Source organism: Halictus rubicundus, unplaced genomic scaffold (genome assembly GCF_050948215.1).
Source record: "Halictus rubicundus isolate RS-2024b unplaced genomic scaffold, iyHalRubi1_principal scaffold0616, whole genome shotgun sequence".
NCBI classification, from domain to species: Eukaryota; Metazoa; Arthropoda; class Insecta; order Hymenoptera; family Halictidae; genus Halictus; species Halictus rubicundus.
The window spans coordinates 5138-22603 of record NW_027489157.1 but is presented as its reverse complement, the minus strand read 5'-3'; the positions used below and the strand labels follow the sequence as shown (position 1 = coordinate 22603).

The window sequence follows — 17466 nt, the reverse complement described above, 5'->3', positions numbered from 1 at the left end:
TGATAGGATAGGATAGAGGATCGGATGGAGGGTTGGACAGGATAGAGGATAGGATAGAGGATAGGATAGAGGATAGAATAGAGGATAGGATAGGATAGAGGATAGGATAGGATGGAGGATAGGATAGGATAGAGGATAGGATAGGATAGAGGATAGGATGGGATAGAGGATAGGATAGGATAGAGGATAGGATAGGTTAGAGGATAGGATAGGATAGAGGATAGGATAGGATAGAGGATAGGATAGGTTAGAGGATAGGATAGGATAGACGATCGGATAGAGGATAGGATAGGATAGAGGATAGGATAGGATAGAGGATAGGATAGGATAGAGGATAGGATTGGAAAGAGGGTAGGATAGGATAGAGGAGAGTATAGGATTGAGGATAGGATAGGATAGAGGATAGGATAGAATAGGATAGAGATAGGATAGGATAGGGGATAGGATAGGATAGAGGATAGGAAATAATAGAGGATAGGATAGGATAGAGGATCGGATAGAGGATAGGATACGAGAGAGGATAGGATAGGATAGAGGATAGGATAGGATAGAGGATACGATAGAGGATTGGATATGATAGAGGATATTATAGAGGATAGAATAGGATAGATGATACTATAGGATAGAGGATAGGATATGATAGAGTAAACGATATTATACAGGATAGGATAGGGTAGAGGATAGGGTGGAGGATAGGATAGGATAGAGGATAGGATAGAGGCAGGATAGAGGATAGGATAGAAGATAGGATAGGATAGGGGATAGGATAGGATAGAGGATAGGAAATAATAGAGGATAGGATAGGATAGAGGATCGGATAGAGGATAGGATAGGAGAGAGGATAGGATAGGAGAGAGGATAGGATAGGATAGAGGATAGGATAGGATAGAGGATAGGATAGGATAGAGGATAGGATAGGATAGAGGATAGGATAGTATAGAGGATAGGATAGGAGAGAGGATAGGATAGGATAGAGGATAGGATAGGATAGAGGATAGGATAGGATAGAGGATAGGATAGTATAGAGTATAGTGTGGCGGACCCCTTGGAGAAGGGTTCATCGGACCCAGGTAGGAGCGTCGTTTGCAGGCTGGGACCTTGGACGCACTTGGTCGCCAGGCCCAAGCTTTTCCCGAGCGCACACTTAGTCGCCGGAAGTCAGTTCCTACCTGGGGTGCACATTTGGCGACCAGGTTCGGGGTTTTTCCTTGGCGTGCACATTTGGCCGCCAACCCTTGACTTTCGCCAGGACACGGATGTTCGGTGCAAGGACACGAACTTTCTCCAAGGGGCACGTACAGGAAGCGACATCCCCACTCCAGAAGTTTCCTTGTTCGAAGTAAATTTCTGGAGGCGCGGGGGACTAGATATAAGCACGGTTTCTGACGGATGAAGGGGTCAGTCTGTAAGGTCAGTTAGTTCAAGTCAGTCTGTAAGGTCAGTTAGTTCAGGTCAGTCTGTAAGGTCAGTTAGTTCAGGTCAGTCTGTAAAGTCAGTTTGTCAAGTCAGTCAGTCAGTTCATTCGCCGTCAGTTGTTTCATTGTTATTTCATTTGTTGTTGCTTGTTACGTCGTTAAGTTTTGTTGTTCATTTAATAAATGTTTATTGGTATATTGGGTGAATTCTCTATTTAACATCCAAACAACAACACATACCAAATTGGTGACCCCGTGTTTGTGCACGTATATTATTTTTTGTTTCTTGCGCGAATACGGTCCGTAACAAGCGAACGATGACGGATCCACGGAACAACTCTTCGGGATCTACGGGTCGTGAGACGACGTCCGCGATCGTCACAACGATGCGGATTCCGCCGTTCTGGCCGGAAAAAGTTGCACTTTGGTTCAACCACCTGGAATCCCAGTTCCTGATCGGAGGAATAACCAAGGACGAGGTGAAGTTCGGTTACGTGGTTTCGCAACTGGACTTGAAATACTCGGAAGAGGTCGAAGACATTATTTGCAAACCTCCCGCCGAGGACAAATACGAGCAAATAAAAACCGCATTGATAAAAAGGTTGTCCGACTCAGACGGCACAAGAGTTCGTAAACTCTTGGAAGCCGAAGAAATTGGTGACAGGACTCCAACACAATTTTGGAGGCACATCAAGAAGTTGGCGGGCACCTCGGTCAATGACGAATTCCTGACCGAGATATGGAAGAATCGTCTTCCTGTCTGGACACAACAAGTATTGGCGGCAACTAAGGAAACGTCAGGTGACGCGTTGGCTGCCATAGCAGACAAGGTCCACGAGATCCAACCCGGAAGGAACAAGGTGGCAACAGTGTCGGAGCACGAGGGAAACAACGCGGATATGAAGATGCTCCTAGCAAAAATGCAGGAAATGCAAATGCAGATTAATGCATTGTCCCGTGGACGGGACAGGGAGCGAAAGAAATTTTTCCCAAGAAGACAAAGGAGTTCCTCACGATCTTCCATCCGCGAGAAAATGAAAACCGATAAATGGCTATGCAAGTACCATTTCAAGTTTGGAAAGGACGCACACCGTTGCATCAAACCCTGCAATTGGCAGGAAAACTAACGGGACCGTCGTCATTTGAGGCGGCTGCGTGCGGTGGTCCTAAGAGCGCCCGGATATTTGTAAAGGACTCCATTACGAAGACACGTTTCTTGATAGACACTGGTGCGGATTTGTGTGTTTTCCCGCGTTCAGGTGTGGACCGGCGCGTGAAAGAAGACACGTATGAACTTTGTGCCGCAAATGGGTCGAGAATCAAGACGTATGGTACCATGGCCATGCGATTGAGCTTCTCGCTACGTCGGGAGTTCCTATGGGATTTCGTGATCGCGGATGTGGAAACCCCGATCATAGGAATGGACTTCCTGGCGCATTACAACCTACTGGTGGATCCACGACATCAACGTTTGATCGACGCGACAACGTCATTGTTCGTGGCAGGAGCACCAGCACCAGGGAGCGAGCCGACAATAAGGACCATCACCGGGGATTCGAGGTACCACGGTCTACTCAGGGAATATCCAGAGTTGACCCGACCGCCGGTCTTCAGGAGAAAAGCGGTAAGACACAACGTGGAACACTATATCGAGACAACGTCGGGACCGCCGGTTTATTGTAAGCCACGACGATTGGCACCGGATCGTTTGAAAGAGGTGAGGGCGGAATTTGACCTCATGCTTCGGCAAGGCATTATCCGTCCCTCCAAAAGCCCATGGGCCTCGCCGTTACACGTAGTTTTAAAAAAGGACGGGACATTGCGTCCGTGCGGCGACTACCGAGCACTAAACGCGAGAACCGTACCAGATAGATATACGCCTCCACACATCGAAGATTTCGGGCAGAGACTTCACGGGAAGTCAGTTTTTTCGAAAATCGATCTAGTTCGGGCGTATCATCAGATTCCTGTCGCGACGCAGGACGTGGAAAAAACGGCAATCGCGACGCCATTCGGGTTATTTGAATTTTTAGTTACGCCATTCGGGTTGAGAAACGCGGCGCAAACGTGTCAGCGTTTCGTAGACGGAATCATACGCGATTTAGATTTTGTTTACGCGTATGTCGACGATTTCCTTATTGCATCGAATAACGACCAGGAACACGAAAAACATTTGAGAATTTTATTTGACCGGTTTTTAGAATACGGTGTCGTTATTAACCCGGGAAAATGCATTTTCGGGGTCGAGGAAATATCATTCCTGGGGTATTCGGTGAATAAGGAAGGCGTCAAACCGATGGCTGAACGGGTCGATAGCATTAACAAATTCCCGCGTCCGCAAACAATTAAAGAGCTACGTAGATTCCTGGGTATGATTAATTTCTATCGCCGTTTCATACCAAACGTAGCAAACATTTTGCATCCGTTAAATAATTTACTGAAGGGATCAAAGAGAAGTTCGGAAACTATAGCCTGGTCTAGCGAAAGTGAAAAAGCATTTGCATTAGCTAAGACGACTCTTGCTGATGCAACTTTGTTAGTGCATCCTGCTCCAGGGGCACCGATTAGCATCGTGGTAGATGCATCGGATGTTGCTGTTGGAGCAGTGATTCAGCAGAAGGTTGACAAAATTTGGCAACCATTGGCATTCAGCGCAAAATCCCTTACGGAAGCACAGAAAAAGTACAGTGCATATGATCGAGAATTGCTGGCAGCTTACATAGCGGTAAAAAGATTTAAGCATTTTATAGAAGGTCGAAATTTCATTTTGTTTACCGATCACAAGCCTCTTACGTTCGCCTTTCAACAGAATTTGGATAAATGTTCACCTCGACAATTTAGATATTTAGACTTTATTGGACAATTCACTACGCGGATATTACATATTAAAGGTATAGACAACAGTGTTGCAGATGCATTGTCGAGGATAGAGGCAATTACAGCAATTCCCGATCATAGTGTTTTAGCAAAAGAGCAAGAGAGCGATCTTGAATTAACAGAAATGCTTAATACAAATTCAACATCCCTTCAGTTGAACAAAATATATTTTCCGGACCAAAATGTTTATTTAGTATGCGACGTTGCTAACGGATGGGTCAGACCGTACGTTCCTAATTGTTTGAGACGCAGCATTTTTGATGCGCTGCACGGGATGTCGCATCCCGGGATTAGGACGACGCAGAAATTAGTTTCGCGACGGTTCGTTTGGCCATCGGTTAACGTCGACTGCAGAAAATGGGCGCGTTGTTGTATCCAGTGCCAACGCGCGAAAGTATCAAGACATGTGTCCGCTCCGGTTGGAAATTTCGACACCACCGGCAGCAGATTCGAACATGTACATATAGACTTAGTTGGTCCATTACCCTATTGTCGCGGTTTTAGATATATTTTTACTATGATCGATCGTTTTTCGCGGTGGCCGGAAGCCGTACCGATTGCAGAAATCGACGCGAAAACCGTTGCGAGCGTTTTTATTAGTACATGGATTGCACGTTTTGGGGTACCTTTGAGAATTACAACAGATCAGGGACGCCAATTCGAGTCGCACCTGTTTAAAGAGCTCGCACAGATAATAGGGACAGACCACCTTAGAACGACCGCCTACCATCCGCAAGCAAATGGTATGGTGGAAAGGTTTCATCGTCAGCTTAAGACAGCAATAAAATGCCACGCGACCGATGATTGGGTAGAGACCTTACCTGTGGTCCTGCTCGGTGTACGGTCAAGTGTTAAAGAGGATTTGGGAGCAACGGCCGCAGAAATGGTTTATGGGACAGGTATCAGGTTACCTGGCGAATTTTTCGTTTCGTCCAGGATTGAAGCATCGTCGGTATGGGTTGAAGAGTTTCGGAGACGAATGTCGAAAGTGAGACCTTCCCCAGTGATTCGACACGGCGAGCGCAAAACATTCATTTTTAAAGAATTGGATACTGTCCCATATGTGTTCCTGCGGCACGATGCGTTAAAAAGCTCATTATATCCAACATATGATGGCCCATATAAAGTACTGCAACGTGGCGACAAAACTTTCGTAATAGATATCGGTGGAAAACGAGTAACGGTTTCCATCGACAGGATTAAACCTGCGTTTGTATTGGCTGACGATGACAATAATAGCAATATTGAGCAAAGCCCCCATAGTCAGGTACCTCACAGCGAAATTATTGTTTATACCGAAAATAGAAGTAGAGTCAACAATCGAGATCAAGCGCCAACGGATGCGCGATTTACAACTCGCAGCGGTAGGCGCGTTCGATTTCCGGATAGGTACCAGGCCGTTTTTTAGAAATAAGAGTTTCTGTATATACTCTATTCGTTATTCTGTATTTAGGTAGTTACCCAACAGTAGTGGTTAAGTTTGTATTATTGTAGGTTAGGGTTAGTACTTTGATTTATATTCACGGTAGAATACAGCAATAGTGTAGAATATAGGTATATATATTATCTCGTTTATTAGGGTCGTTGGCACTGGTAGGGGGGTGATGTGGCGGACCCCTTGGAGAAGGGTTCATCGGACCCAGGTAGGAGCGTCGTTTGCAGGCTGGGACCTTGGACGCACTTGGTCGCCAGGCCCAAGCTTTTCCCGAGCGCACACTTAGTCGCCGGAAGTCAGTTCCTACCTGGGGTGCACATTTGGCGACCAGGTTCGGGGTTTTTCCTTGGCGTGCACATTTGGCCGCCAACCCTTGACTTTCGCCAGGACACGGATGTTCGGTGCAAGGACACGAACTTTCTCCAAGGGGCACGTACAGGAAGCGACATCCCCACTCCAGAAGTTTCCTTGTTCGAAGGAAATTTCTGGAGGCGCGGGGGACTAGATATAAGCACGGTTTCTGACGGATGAAGGGGTCAGTCTGTAAGGTCAGTTAGTTCAAGTCAGTCTGTAAGGTCAGTTAGTTCAGGTCAGTCTGTAAGGTCAGTTAGTTCAGGTCAGTCTGTAAAGTCAGTTTGTCAAGTCAGTCAGTCAGTTCATTCGCCGTCAGTTGTTTCATTGTTATGTCATTTGTTGTTGCTTGTTACGTCGTTAAGTTTTGTTGTTCATTTAATAAATGTTTATTGGTATATTGGGTGAATTCTCTATTTAACATCCAAACAACAACACATACCAAAATAGGATAGGATAGAGGATAGGATAGGATTGAGGATAGGATAGGATAGTGGATCGGATAGAGGATAGGATAGGATACAGGATAGGATAGGATAGATGATAGCATAGGATAGTGGATAGAATAGGATAGATGATAGGATAAGATAGAGGATCGGATGGAGGGTTGGATAGGATAGAGGATAGGATAGAGGATAGGATAGAGGATAGAATAGAGGATAGGATAGGATAGAGGATAGGATAGGATGGAGGATAGGATAGGATAGAGGATAGGATAGGATAGAGGATAGGATGGGATAGAGGATAGGATAGGATAGAGGATAGGATAGGTTAGAGGATAGGATAGGATAGAGGATAGGATAGGATAGAGGATAGGATAGGTTAGAGGATAGGATAGGATAGAGGATGGGATAGGATAGAGGATAGGATAGGATAGAGGATAGGATATGATAGAGGATAGGATAGGATAGAGGATAGGTTATAATAGAGGATAGGATAGGATAGAGGATAGGATAGGAGAGAGGATAGGGTAGGATAGAGGATAGGATAGGATAGAGGATAGGATGGGATAGAGGATAGGATAGGATAGAGGATAGGATAGGATATATGATAGGATAAAATAAAGGCTAGGATAGGATAGAGGATCGGATAGAGGATAGGATAGGATAGTGGATAGGATAGGATAGAGGATAGGATTGGAAAGAGGGTAGGATAGGATAGAGGAGAGGATAGGATAGAGGATAGGATAGGATAGAGGATAGGATAGAATAGGATAGAGATAGGATAGGATAGGGGATAGGATAGGATAGAGGATAGGAAATAATAGAGGATAGGATAGGATAGAGGATAGGATAGGATAGAGGATAGGATAAAATAGAGGCTAGGATAGGATAGAGGATCGGATAGAGGATAGGATAGGATAGAGAATAGGATAGGATAGAGGATAGGATTGGAAAGAGGGTAGGATAGGATAGAGGAGAGGATAGGATAGAGGATAGGATAGGATAGAGGATAGAATAGGATAGATGATAGGATAGGATAGAGGATCGGATTGAGGATAGGATAGGATACAGGATAGGATAGGATAGAAGATAGCATAGGATAGAGGATAGAATAGGATAGATGATAGGATAGGATAGAGGATCGGATGGAGGGTAGGATAGGATAGAGGATAGGATGGGATAAAGGATTGGATAGGATAGAGGATAGGATAGGATAGTGGATAGGATAGGATAGAGGATAGGATAGGATAGAGGAAAGGATAGGATAGAGGATCGGATAGAGGATAGGATAGGAGAGAGGATAGGATAGGATAGAGGATAGGATAGGATAGAGGATAGGATGGGATAGAGGATAGGATATTATAGAGGATAGGATAGGATAGAGGATAGGATAAAATAGAGGCTAGGATAGGATAGAGGATCGGATAGAGGATAGGATAGGATAGAGGATAGGATAGGATAGAGGATAGGATTGGAAAGATGGTAGGATAGGATAGAGGAGAGGATAGGATAGAGGATAGGATAGGATAGAGGATAGGATGGGATAGAGGATAGGATAGGATAGAGGATAGGATAGGTTAGAGGATAGGATAGGATAGTGGATAGGATAGGATAGAGGATAGGATAGGATAGAGGAAACGATAGGATAGAGGATCGGATAGAGGATAGGATAGGATAGAGGAAACGATAGGATAGAGGATCGGATAGAGGATAGGATAGGATAGAGGATAGGATAGGAAAGAGGGTAGGGTAGGATAGAGTATAGGATAGGATAGAGGATAGGATAGGATAGTGGATAGGATAGTATAGAGGATAGGATAGGATAGAGTATAGGATAGGATAGAGGATAGGATAGGATAGTGGATAGGATAGTATAGAGGATAGGATAGGATAGAGGATAGGATAGGATAGAGGAAAGGATAGGATAGAGGATAGGATAGGATAGAGGATAGGATAGTATAGAGGATAGGATAGGATAGAGGGTAGGATAGGATAGAGGATAGGATAGAGGGTAGGATAGGATAGAGGATAGGATAGGATAGAGGATAGGATAGGATAGAGGATAGGTTATAATAGAGGATAGGATAGGATAGAGGATCGGATATAGGATAGGATAGGTTAGGATAGGATGGGATAGAGGATAGGATCGGATAGACGATAGGATAGGATAGAGGATAGGATAGGATAGGATAGGATGGGATAGAGGATAGGATCGGATAGAGGATAGGATAGGATAGAGGATAGGATAGGATAGAGGATAGGTTATAATAGAGGATAGGATAGGAGAGAGGATCGGATAGAGGATAGGATAGAGAGAGGATAGGGTAGGATAGAGGATAGGATAGTTATAGAGGATAGGATGGGATAGAGGATAGGATAGGATAGAGGATAGGATAGGATATATGATAGGATAGGATAGAGGATAGGATGGGATAAAGGATTGGATAGGATAGAGGATAGGATAGGATAGTGGATAGGATAGGATAGAGGATAGGATAGGATAGAGGAAAGGATAGGATAGAGGATCGGATAGAGGATAGGATAGGAGAGAGGATAGGATAGGATAGAGGATAGGATAGGATAGAGGATAGGATGGGATAGAGGATAGGATATTATAGAGGATAGGATAGGATAGAGAATAGGATAGGATAGAGGATAGGATTGGAAAGAGGGTAGGATAGGATAGAGGAGAGGATAGGATAGAGGATAGGATAGGATAGAGGATAGAATAGGATAGATGATAGGATAGGATAGAGGATCGGATAGAGGATAGGATAGGATAGAGGATGGTATAGAGGGTAGGATAGAGGATAGGATAGGATAGAGTATAGGATAGGATACGATAGAGGATAGGATAGATGATAGGATAGGATAGAGGATAGGATAGTTATAGAGGATAGGATGGGATAGAGGATAGGATAGGATAGAGGATAGGATAGGATATATGATAGGATAGGATAGAGGATAGGATAGGATAGAGGATAGGATAGGATAGAGAATAGGATAGGATAGAGGATAGGATTGGAAAGAGGGTAGGATAGGATAGAGGAGAGGATAGGATGGAGGATAGGATAGGATAGAGGATAGGATAGGATAGGGGATAGGATGGGATAGAGGATAGGATAGGATAGAGGATAGGATAGGTTAGAGGATAGGATAGGATAGAGGATAGGATAGGATAGAGGATAGGATAGGTTAGAGGATAGGATAGGATAGAGGATGGGATAGGAGAGAGGATCGGATAGAGGATAGGATAGGAGAGAGGATAGGGTAGGATAGAGGATAGGATAGGATAGAGGATAGGATGGGATAGAGGATAGGATAGGATAGAGAATACGATAGGATATATGATAGGATAAAATAAAGGCTAGGATAGGATAGAGGATCGGATAGAGGATAGGATAGGATAGTGGATAGGATAGGATAGAGGATAGGATTGGAAAGAGGGTAGGATAGGATAGAGGAGAGGATAGGATAGAGGATAGGATAGGATAGAGGATAGGATAGAATAGGATAGAGATAGGATAGGATAGGGGATAGGATAGGATAGAGGATAGGAAATAATAGAGGATAGGATAGGATAGAGGATAGGATAGGATAGAGGATAGGATAAAATAGAGGCTAGGATAGGATAGAGGATCGGATAGAGGATAGGATAGGATAGAGAATAGGATAGGATAGAGGATAGGATTGGAAAGAGGGTAGGATAGGATAGAGGAGAGGATAGGATAGAGGATAGGATAGGATAGAGGATAGAATAGGATAGATGATAGGATAGGATAGAGGATCGGATTGAGGATAGGATAGGATACAGGATAGGATAGGATAGAAGATAGCATAGGATAGAGGATAGAATAGGATAGATGATAGGATAGGATAGAGGATCGGATGGAGGGTAGGATAGGATAGAGGATAGGATAGGATAGAGGATTGGATAGGATAGAGGATAGGATAGGATAGTGGATAGGATAGGATAGAGGATAGGATAGGATAGAGGAAAGGATAGGATAGAGGATCGGATAGAGGATAGGATAGGAGAGAGGATAGGATAGGATAGAGGATAGGATGGGATAGAGGATAGGATAGGATAGAGGATAGGATAGGTTAGAGGATAGGATAGGATAGTGGATAGGATAGGATAGAGTATAGGATAGGATAGAGGATAGGATAGGATAGTGGATAGGATAGTATAGAGGATAGGATAGGATAGAGTATAGGATAGGATAGAGGATAGGATAGGATAGTGGATAGGATAGTATAGAGGATAGGATAGGATAGAGGATAGGATAGGATAGAGGAAAGGATAGGATAGAGGATAGGATAGGATAGAGGATAGGATAGGATAGAGGATAGGATAGGATAGAGGATAGGTTATAATAGAGGATAGGATAGGATAGAGGATCGGATATAGGATAGGATAGGTTAGGATAGGATGGGATAGAGGATAGGATCGGATAGACGATAGGATAGGATAGAGGATAGGATAGGATAGGATAGGATGGGATAGGGGATAGGATCGGATAGAGGATAGGATAGGATAGAGGATAGGATAGGATAGAGGATAGGATAAGATAGAGGATAGGATAATATAGAGGATAGGATAGGATAGAGGATAGGATAGGATAGAGGATAGGATAGGATAGAGGATAGGATAGGATAGAGGATAGGTTATAATAGAGGATAGGATAGGAGAGAGGATCGGATAGAGGATAGGATAGAGAGAGGATAGGGTAGGATAGAGGATAGGATAGTTATAGAGGATAGGATGGGATAGAGGATTGGATAGGATAGAGGATAGGATAGGATATATGATAGGATAGGATAGAGGATAGGATAGGATAGAGGATAGGATAGGATAGAGAATAGGATAGGATAGAGGATAGGATTGGAAAGACGGTAGGATAGGATAGAGGAGAGGATAGGATAGAGGATAGGATAGGATAGAGGATAGAATAGGATAGATGATAGGATAGGATAGAGGATCGGATAGAGGATAGGATAGGATAGAGGATGGTATAGAGGGTAGGATAGAGGATAGGATAGGATAGAGTATAGGATAGGATACGATAGAGGATAGGATAGATGATAGGATAGGATAGAGGATAGGATAGGATAGAGGATAGGATAGGATAGAGGATAGGATAGGATAGAGGATAGGATGGAGGATAGGATGGAGGATAGGATAGAGGATAGGATAGAGGATAGGATAGGATAGAGGATAGGATAGGATAGAGGATAGGATAGGATAGAGGATAGGATAGTATAGAGTATAGGATAGGATAGAGGATAGGATGGGAGAAAGGATAGGATAGGATAGAGGATCGGATAGAGGATAGGATAGGATACAGGATAGGATAGGATAGATGATAGCATAGGATAGAGGATAGAATAGGATAGATGATAGGATAGGATAGAGGATCGGATGGAGGGTTGGATAGGATAGAGGATAGGATAGAGGATAGGATAGAGGATAGAATAGAGGATAGGATAGGATAGAGGATAGGATAGGATGGAGGATAGGATAGGATAGAGGATAGGATAGGATAGAGGATAGGATGGGATAGAGGATAGGATACGATAGAGGATAGGATAGGTTAGAGGATAGGATAGGATAGAGGATAGGATAATGTAGAGGATAGGATAGGATAGAGGATAGGATAGGATAGAGGATAGGTTATAATAGAGGATAGGATAGGAGAGAGGATCGGATAGAGGATAGGATAGGAGAGAGGATAGGGTAGGATAGAGGATAGGATAGTTATAGAGGATAGGATGGGATAGAGGATAGGATAGGATAGAGGATAGGATAGGATATATGATAGGATAGGATAGAGGATAGGATAGGATAGAGGATAGGATAGAATAGGATAGAGATAGGATAGGATAGGGGATAGGATAGGATAGAGGATAGGAAATAATAGAGGATAGGATAGGATAGAGGATAGGATAGGATAGAGGATAGGATAAAATAGAGGCTAGGATAGGATAGAGGATCGGATAGAGGATAGGATAGGATAGAGAATAGGATAGGATAGAGGATAGGATTGGAAAGAGGGTAGGATAGGATAGAGGAGAGGATAGGATAGAGGATAGGATAGGATAGAGGATAGAATAGGATAGATGATAGGATAGGATAGAGGATCGGATTGAGGATAGGATAGGATACAGGATAGGATAGGATAGAAGATAGCATAGGATAGAGGATAGAATAGGATAGATGATAGGATAGGATAGAGGATCGGATGGAGGGTAGGATAGGATAGAGGATAGGATAGGATAGAGGATTGGATAGGATAGAGGATAGGATAGGATAGTGGATAGGATAGGATAGAGGATAGGATAGGATAGAGGAAAGGATAGGATAGAGGATCGGATAGAGGATAGGATAGGAGAGAGGATAGGATAGGATAGAGGATAGGATGGGATAGAGGATAGGATAGGATAGAGGATAGGATAGGTTAGAGGATAGGATAGGATAGTGGATAGGATAGGATAGAGTATAGGATAGGATAGAGGATAGGATAGGATAGTGGATAGGATAGTATAGAGGATAGGATAGGATAGAGTATAGGATAGGATAGAGGATAGGATAGGATAGTGGATAGGATAGTATAGAGGATAGGATAGGATAGAGGATAGGATAGGATAGAGGAAAGGATAGGATAGAGGATAGGATAGGATAGAGGATAGGATAGGATAGAGGATAGGATAGGATAGAGGATAGGTTATAATAGAGGATAGGATAGGATAGAGGATCGGATATAGGATAGGATAGGTTAGGATAGGATGGGATAGAGGATAGGATCGGATAGACGATAGGATAGGATAGAGGATAGGATAGGATAGGATAGGATGGGATAGGGGATAGGATCGGATAGAGGATAGGATAGGATAGAGGATAGGATAGGATAGAGGATAGGATAAGATAGAGGATAGGATAATATAGAGGATAGGATAGGATAGAGGATAGGATAGGATAGAGGATAGGATAGGATAGAGGATAGGATAGGATAGAGGATAGGATAGGATAGAGGATAGGTTATAATAGAGGATAGGATAGGAGAGAGGATCGGATAGAGGATAGGATAGAGAGAGGATAGGGTAGGATAGAGGATAGGATAGTTATAGAGGATAGGATGGGATAGAGGATAGGATAGGATAGAGGATAGGATAGGATATATGATAGGATAGGATAGAGGATAGGATAGGATAGAGGATAGGATAGGATAGAGAATAGGATAGGATAGAGGATAGGATTGGAAAGAGGGTAGGATAGGATAGAGGAGAGGATAGGATAGAGGATAGGATAGGATAGAGGATAGAATAGGATAGATGATAGGATAGGATAGAGGATCGGATAGAGGATAGGATAGGATAGAGGATGGTATAGAGGGTAGGATAGAGGATAGGATAGGATAGAGTATAGGATAGGATACGATAGAGGATAGGATAGATGATAGGATAGGATAGAGGATAGGATAGGATAGAGGATAGGATAGGATAGAGGATAGGATAGGATAGAGGATAGGATGGAGGATAGGATGGAGGATAGGATAGAGGATAGGATAGAGGATAGGATAGGATAGAGGATAGGATAGGATAGAGGATAGGATAGGATAGAGGATAGGATAGTATAGAGTATAGGATAGGATAGAGGATAGGATGGGAGAAAGGATAGGATAGGATAGAGGATCGGATAGAGGATAGGATAGGATACAGGATAGGATAGGATAGATGATAGCATAGGATAGAGGATAGAATAGGATAGATGATAGGATAGGATAGAGGATCGGATGGAGGGTTGGATAGGATAGAGGATAGGATAGAGGATAGGATAGAGGATAGAATAGAGGATAGGATAGGATAGAGGATAGGATAGGATGGAGGATAGGATAGGATAGAGGATAGGATAGGATAGAGGATAGGATGGGATAGAGGATAGGATACGATAGAGGATAGGATAGGTTAGAGGATAGGATAGGATAGAGGATAGGATAATGTAGAGGATAGGATAGGATAGAGGATAGGATAGGATAGAGGATAGGTTATAATAGAGGATAGGATAGGAGAGAGGATCGGATAGAGGATAGGATAGGAGAGAGGATAGGGTAGGATAGAGGATAGGATAGTTATAGAGGATAGGATGGGATAGAGGATAGGATAGGATAGAGGATAGGATAGGATAGAGGATAGGATAGGTTAGAGGATAGGATAGGATAGAGGATGGGATAGGAGAGAGGATCGGATAGAGGATAGGATAGGAGAGAGGATAGGGTAGGATAGAGGATAGGATAGGATAGAGGATAGGATGGGATAGAGGATAGGATAGGATAGAGAATAGGATAGGATATATGATAGGATAAAATAAAGGCTAGGATAGGATAGAGGATCGGATAGAGGATAGGATAGGATAGTGGATAGGATAGGATAGAGGATAGGATTGGAAAGAGGGTAGGATAGGATAGAGGAGAGGATAGGATAGAGGATAGGATAGGATAGAGGATAGGATAGAATAGGATAGAGATAGGATAGGATAGGGGATAGGATAGGATAGAGGATAGGAAATAATAGAGGATAGGATAGGATAGAGGATAGGATAGGATAGAGGATAGGATAAAATAGAGGCTAGGATAGGATAGAGGATAGGATAGAGGATAGGATAGAGGATAGGATAGGATAGAGGATAGGATAGGATGGAGGATAGGATAGGATAGAGGATAGGATAGGATAGAGGATAGGATGGGATAGAGGATAGGATAGGATAGAGGATAGGATAGGTTAGAGATAGGATAGGATAGTGGATAGGATAGGATAGAGGATAGGATGGGATAGAGGATAGGATAGGATAGAGGATAGGATAGGTTAGAGGATAGGATAGGATAGTGGGTAGGATAGGATAGAGGATAGGATAGGATAGAGGAAACGATAGGATAGAGGATCGGATAGAGGATAGGATAGGATAGAGGAAACGATAGGATAGAGGATCGGATAGAGGATAGGATAGGATAGAGGATAGGATAGGAAAGAGGGTAGGGTAGGATAGAGGAGAGGATAGGATAGAGTATAGGATAGGATAGAGGATAGGATAGGATAGAGGATAGGATAGTATTGAGGATAGGATAGGATAGAGGATAGGATAGGATAGAGGAAAGGATAGGATAGAGGATAGGATAGGATAGAGGATAGGATAGTATAGAGGATAGGATAGGATAGAGGGTAGGATAGGATAGAGGATAGGATAGGATAGAGGATAGGATAGGATAGAGGATAGGTTATAATAGAGGATAGGATAGGATAGAGGATCGGATAGAGGATAGGATAGGATAGGATAGGATGGGATAGAGGATAGGATCGGATAGAGGATAGGATAGGATAGAGGATAGGATAGGATAGAGGATAGGATAGGATAGAGGATAGGATAGGATAGAGGATAGGATAGGATAGATGATAGGATAGGATAGAGGATAGGATAAAATAGAGGCTAGGATAGGACAGATGATCGCATAGAGGATCGGATAGGATAGAGGATAGGATAGGAGAGAGGATCGGATAGAGGATAGGATAGGAGAGAGGATGGGATAGGATAGAGGATAGGATAGGATAGAGGATAGGATGGGATAGAGGATAGGTTAGGATAGAGGATAGGATAGGATAGAGGATAGGATAGAGGATAGGATAGGATAGAGGATAGGATAGGATGGAGGATAGGATAGGATAGAGGATAGGATAGGATAGAGGATAGGATGGGATAGAGGATAGGATAGGATAGAGGATAGGATAGGTTAGAGGATAGGATAGGATAGTGGGTAGGATAGGATAGAGGATAGGATAGGATAGAGGAAACGATAGGATAGAGGATCGGATAGAGGATAGGATAGGATAGAGGAAACGATAGGATAGAGGATCGGATAGAGGATAGGATAGGATAGAGGATAGGATAGGAAAGAGGGTAGGGTAGGATAGAGGAGAGGATAGGATAGAGTATAGGATAGGATAGAGGATAGGATAGGATAGAGGATAGGAAAGTATTGAGGATAGGATAGGATAGAGGATAGGATAGGATAGAGGAAAGGATAGGATAGAGGATAGGATAGGATAGAGGATAGGATAGTATAGAGGATAGGATAGGATAGAGGGTAGGATAGGATAGAGGATAGGATCGGATAGAGGAGAGGATAGGATAGAGGATAGGATAGGAAAGAGGGTAGGATAGGATAGAGGAGAGGATAGGATAGAGGATAGGATAGGATAGAGGATAGGATGGGAGAAAGGATAGGATAGGATAGAGGATCGGATAGAGGATAGGATAGGATACAGGATAGGATAGGATAGATGATAGCATAGGATAGAGGATAGAATAGGATAGATGATAGGATAGGATAGAGGATCGGATGGAGGGTTGGATAGGATAGAGGATAGGATAGAGGATAGGATAGAGGATAGAATAGAGGATAGGATAGGATAGAGGATAGGATAGGATGGAGGATAGGATAGGATAGAGGATAGGATAGGATAGAGGATAGGATGGGATAGAGGATAGGATACGATAGAGGATAGGATAGGTTAGAGGATAGGATAGGATAGAGGATAGGATAATGTAGAGGATAGGATAGGATAGAGGATAGGATAGGATAGAGGATAGGTTATAATAGAGGATAGGATAGGAGAGAGGATCGGATAGAGGATAGGATAGGAGAGAGGATAGGGTAGGATAGAGGATAGGATAGTTATAGAGGATAGGATGGGATAGAGGATAGGATAGGATAGAGGATAGGATAGGATATATGATAGGATAGGATAGAGGATAGGATAGGATAGAGGATAGGATAGGATAGAGAATAGGATAGGATAGAGGATAGGATTGGAAAGAGGGTAGGATAGGATAGAGGAGAGGATAGGATAGAGGATAGGATAGGATAGAGGATAGAATAGGATAGATGATAGG

At 43.1% G+C, this 17466-nt stretch overlaps 2 protein-coding genes across 2 annotated transcripts; both read left to right on the top strand.

Annotated features, from left to right (window-relative positions):
- Nucleotides 1-1732: 1732 nt before the first annotated feature.
- Nucleotides 1733-2542, top strand: LOC143364515 (uncharacterized). The gene has a single exon (XM_076804817.1). It carries the CDS (start codon nt 1733-1735, stop codon nt 2540-2542), a length of 810 nt encoding a protein of 269 aa, XP_076660932.1.
- Nucleotides 2543-2718: 176 nt separating this feature from the next.
- On the top strand, nt 2719-6204 carry LOC143364514 (uncharacterized). The gene is made up of 2 exons (XM_076804816.1): nt 2719-3132; nt 5872-6204. The coding sequence occupies exons 1-2, from the start codon at nt 2752-2754 to the stop codon at nt 5887-5889; spliced, it is 399 nt and encodes a 132-aa protein (XP_076660931.1). The 5' UTR covers nt 2719-2751; the 3' UTR covers nt 5890-6204.
- Nucleotides 6205-17466: the final 11262 nt, after the last annotated feature.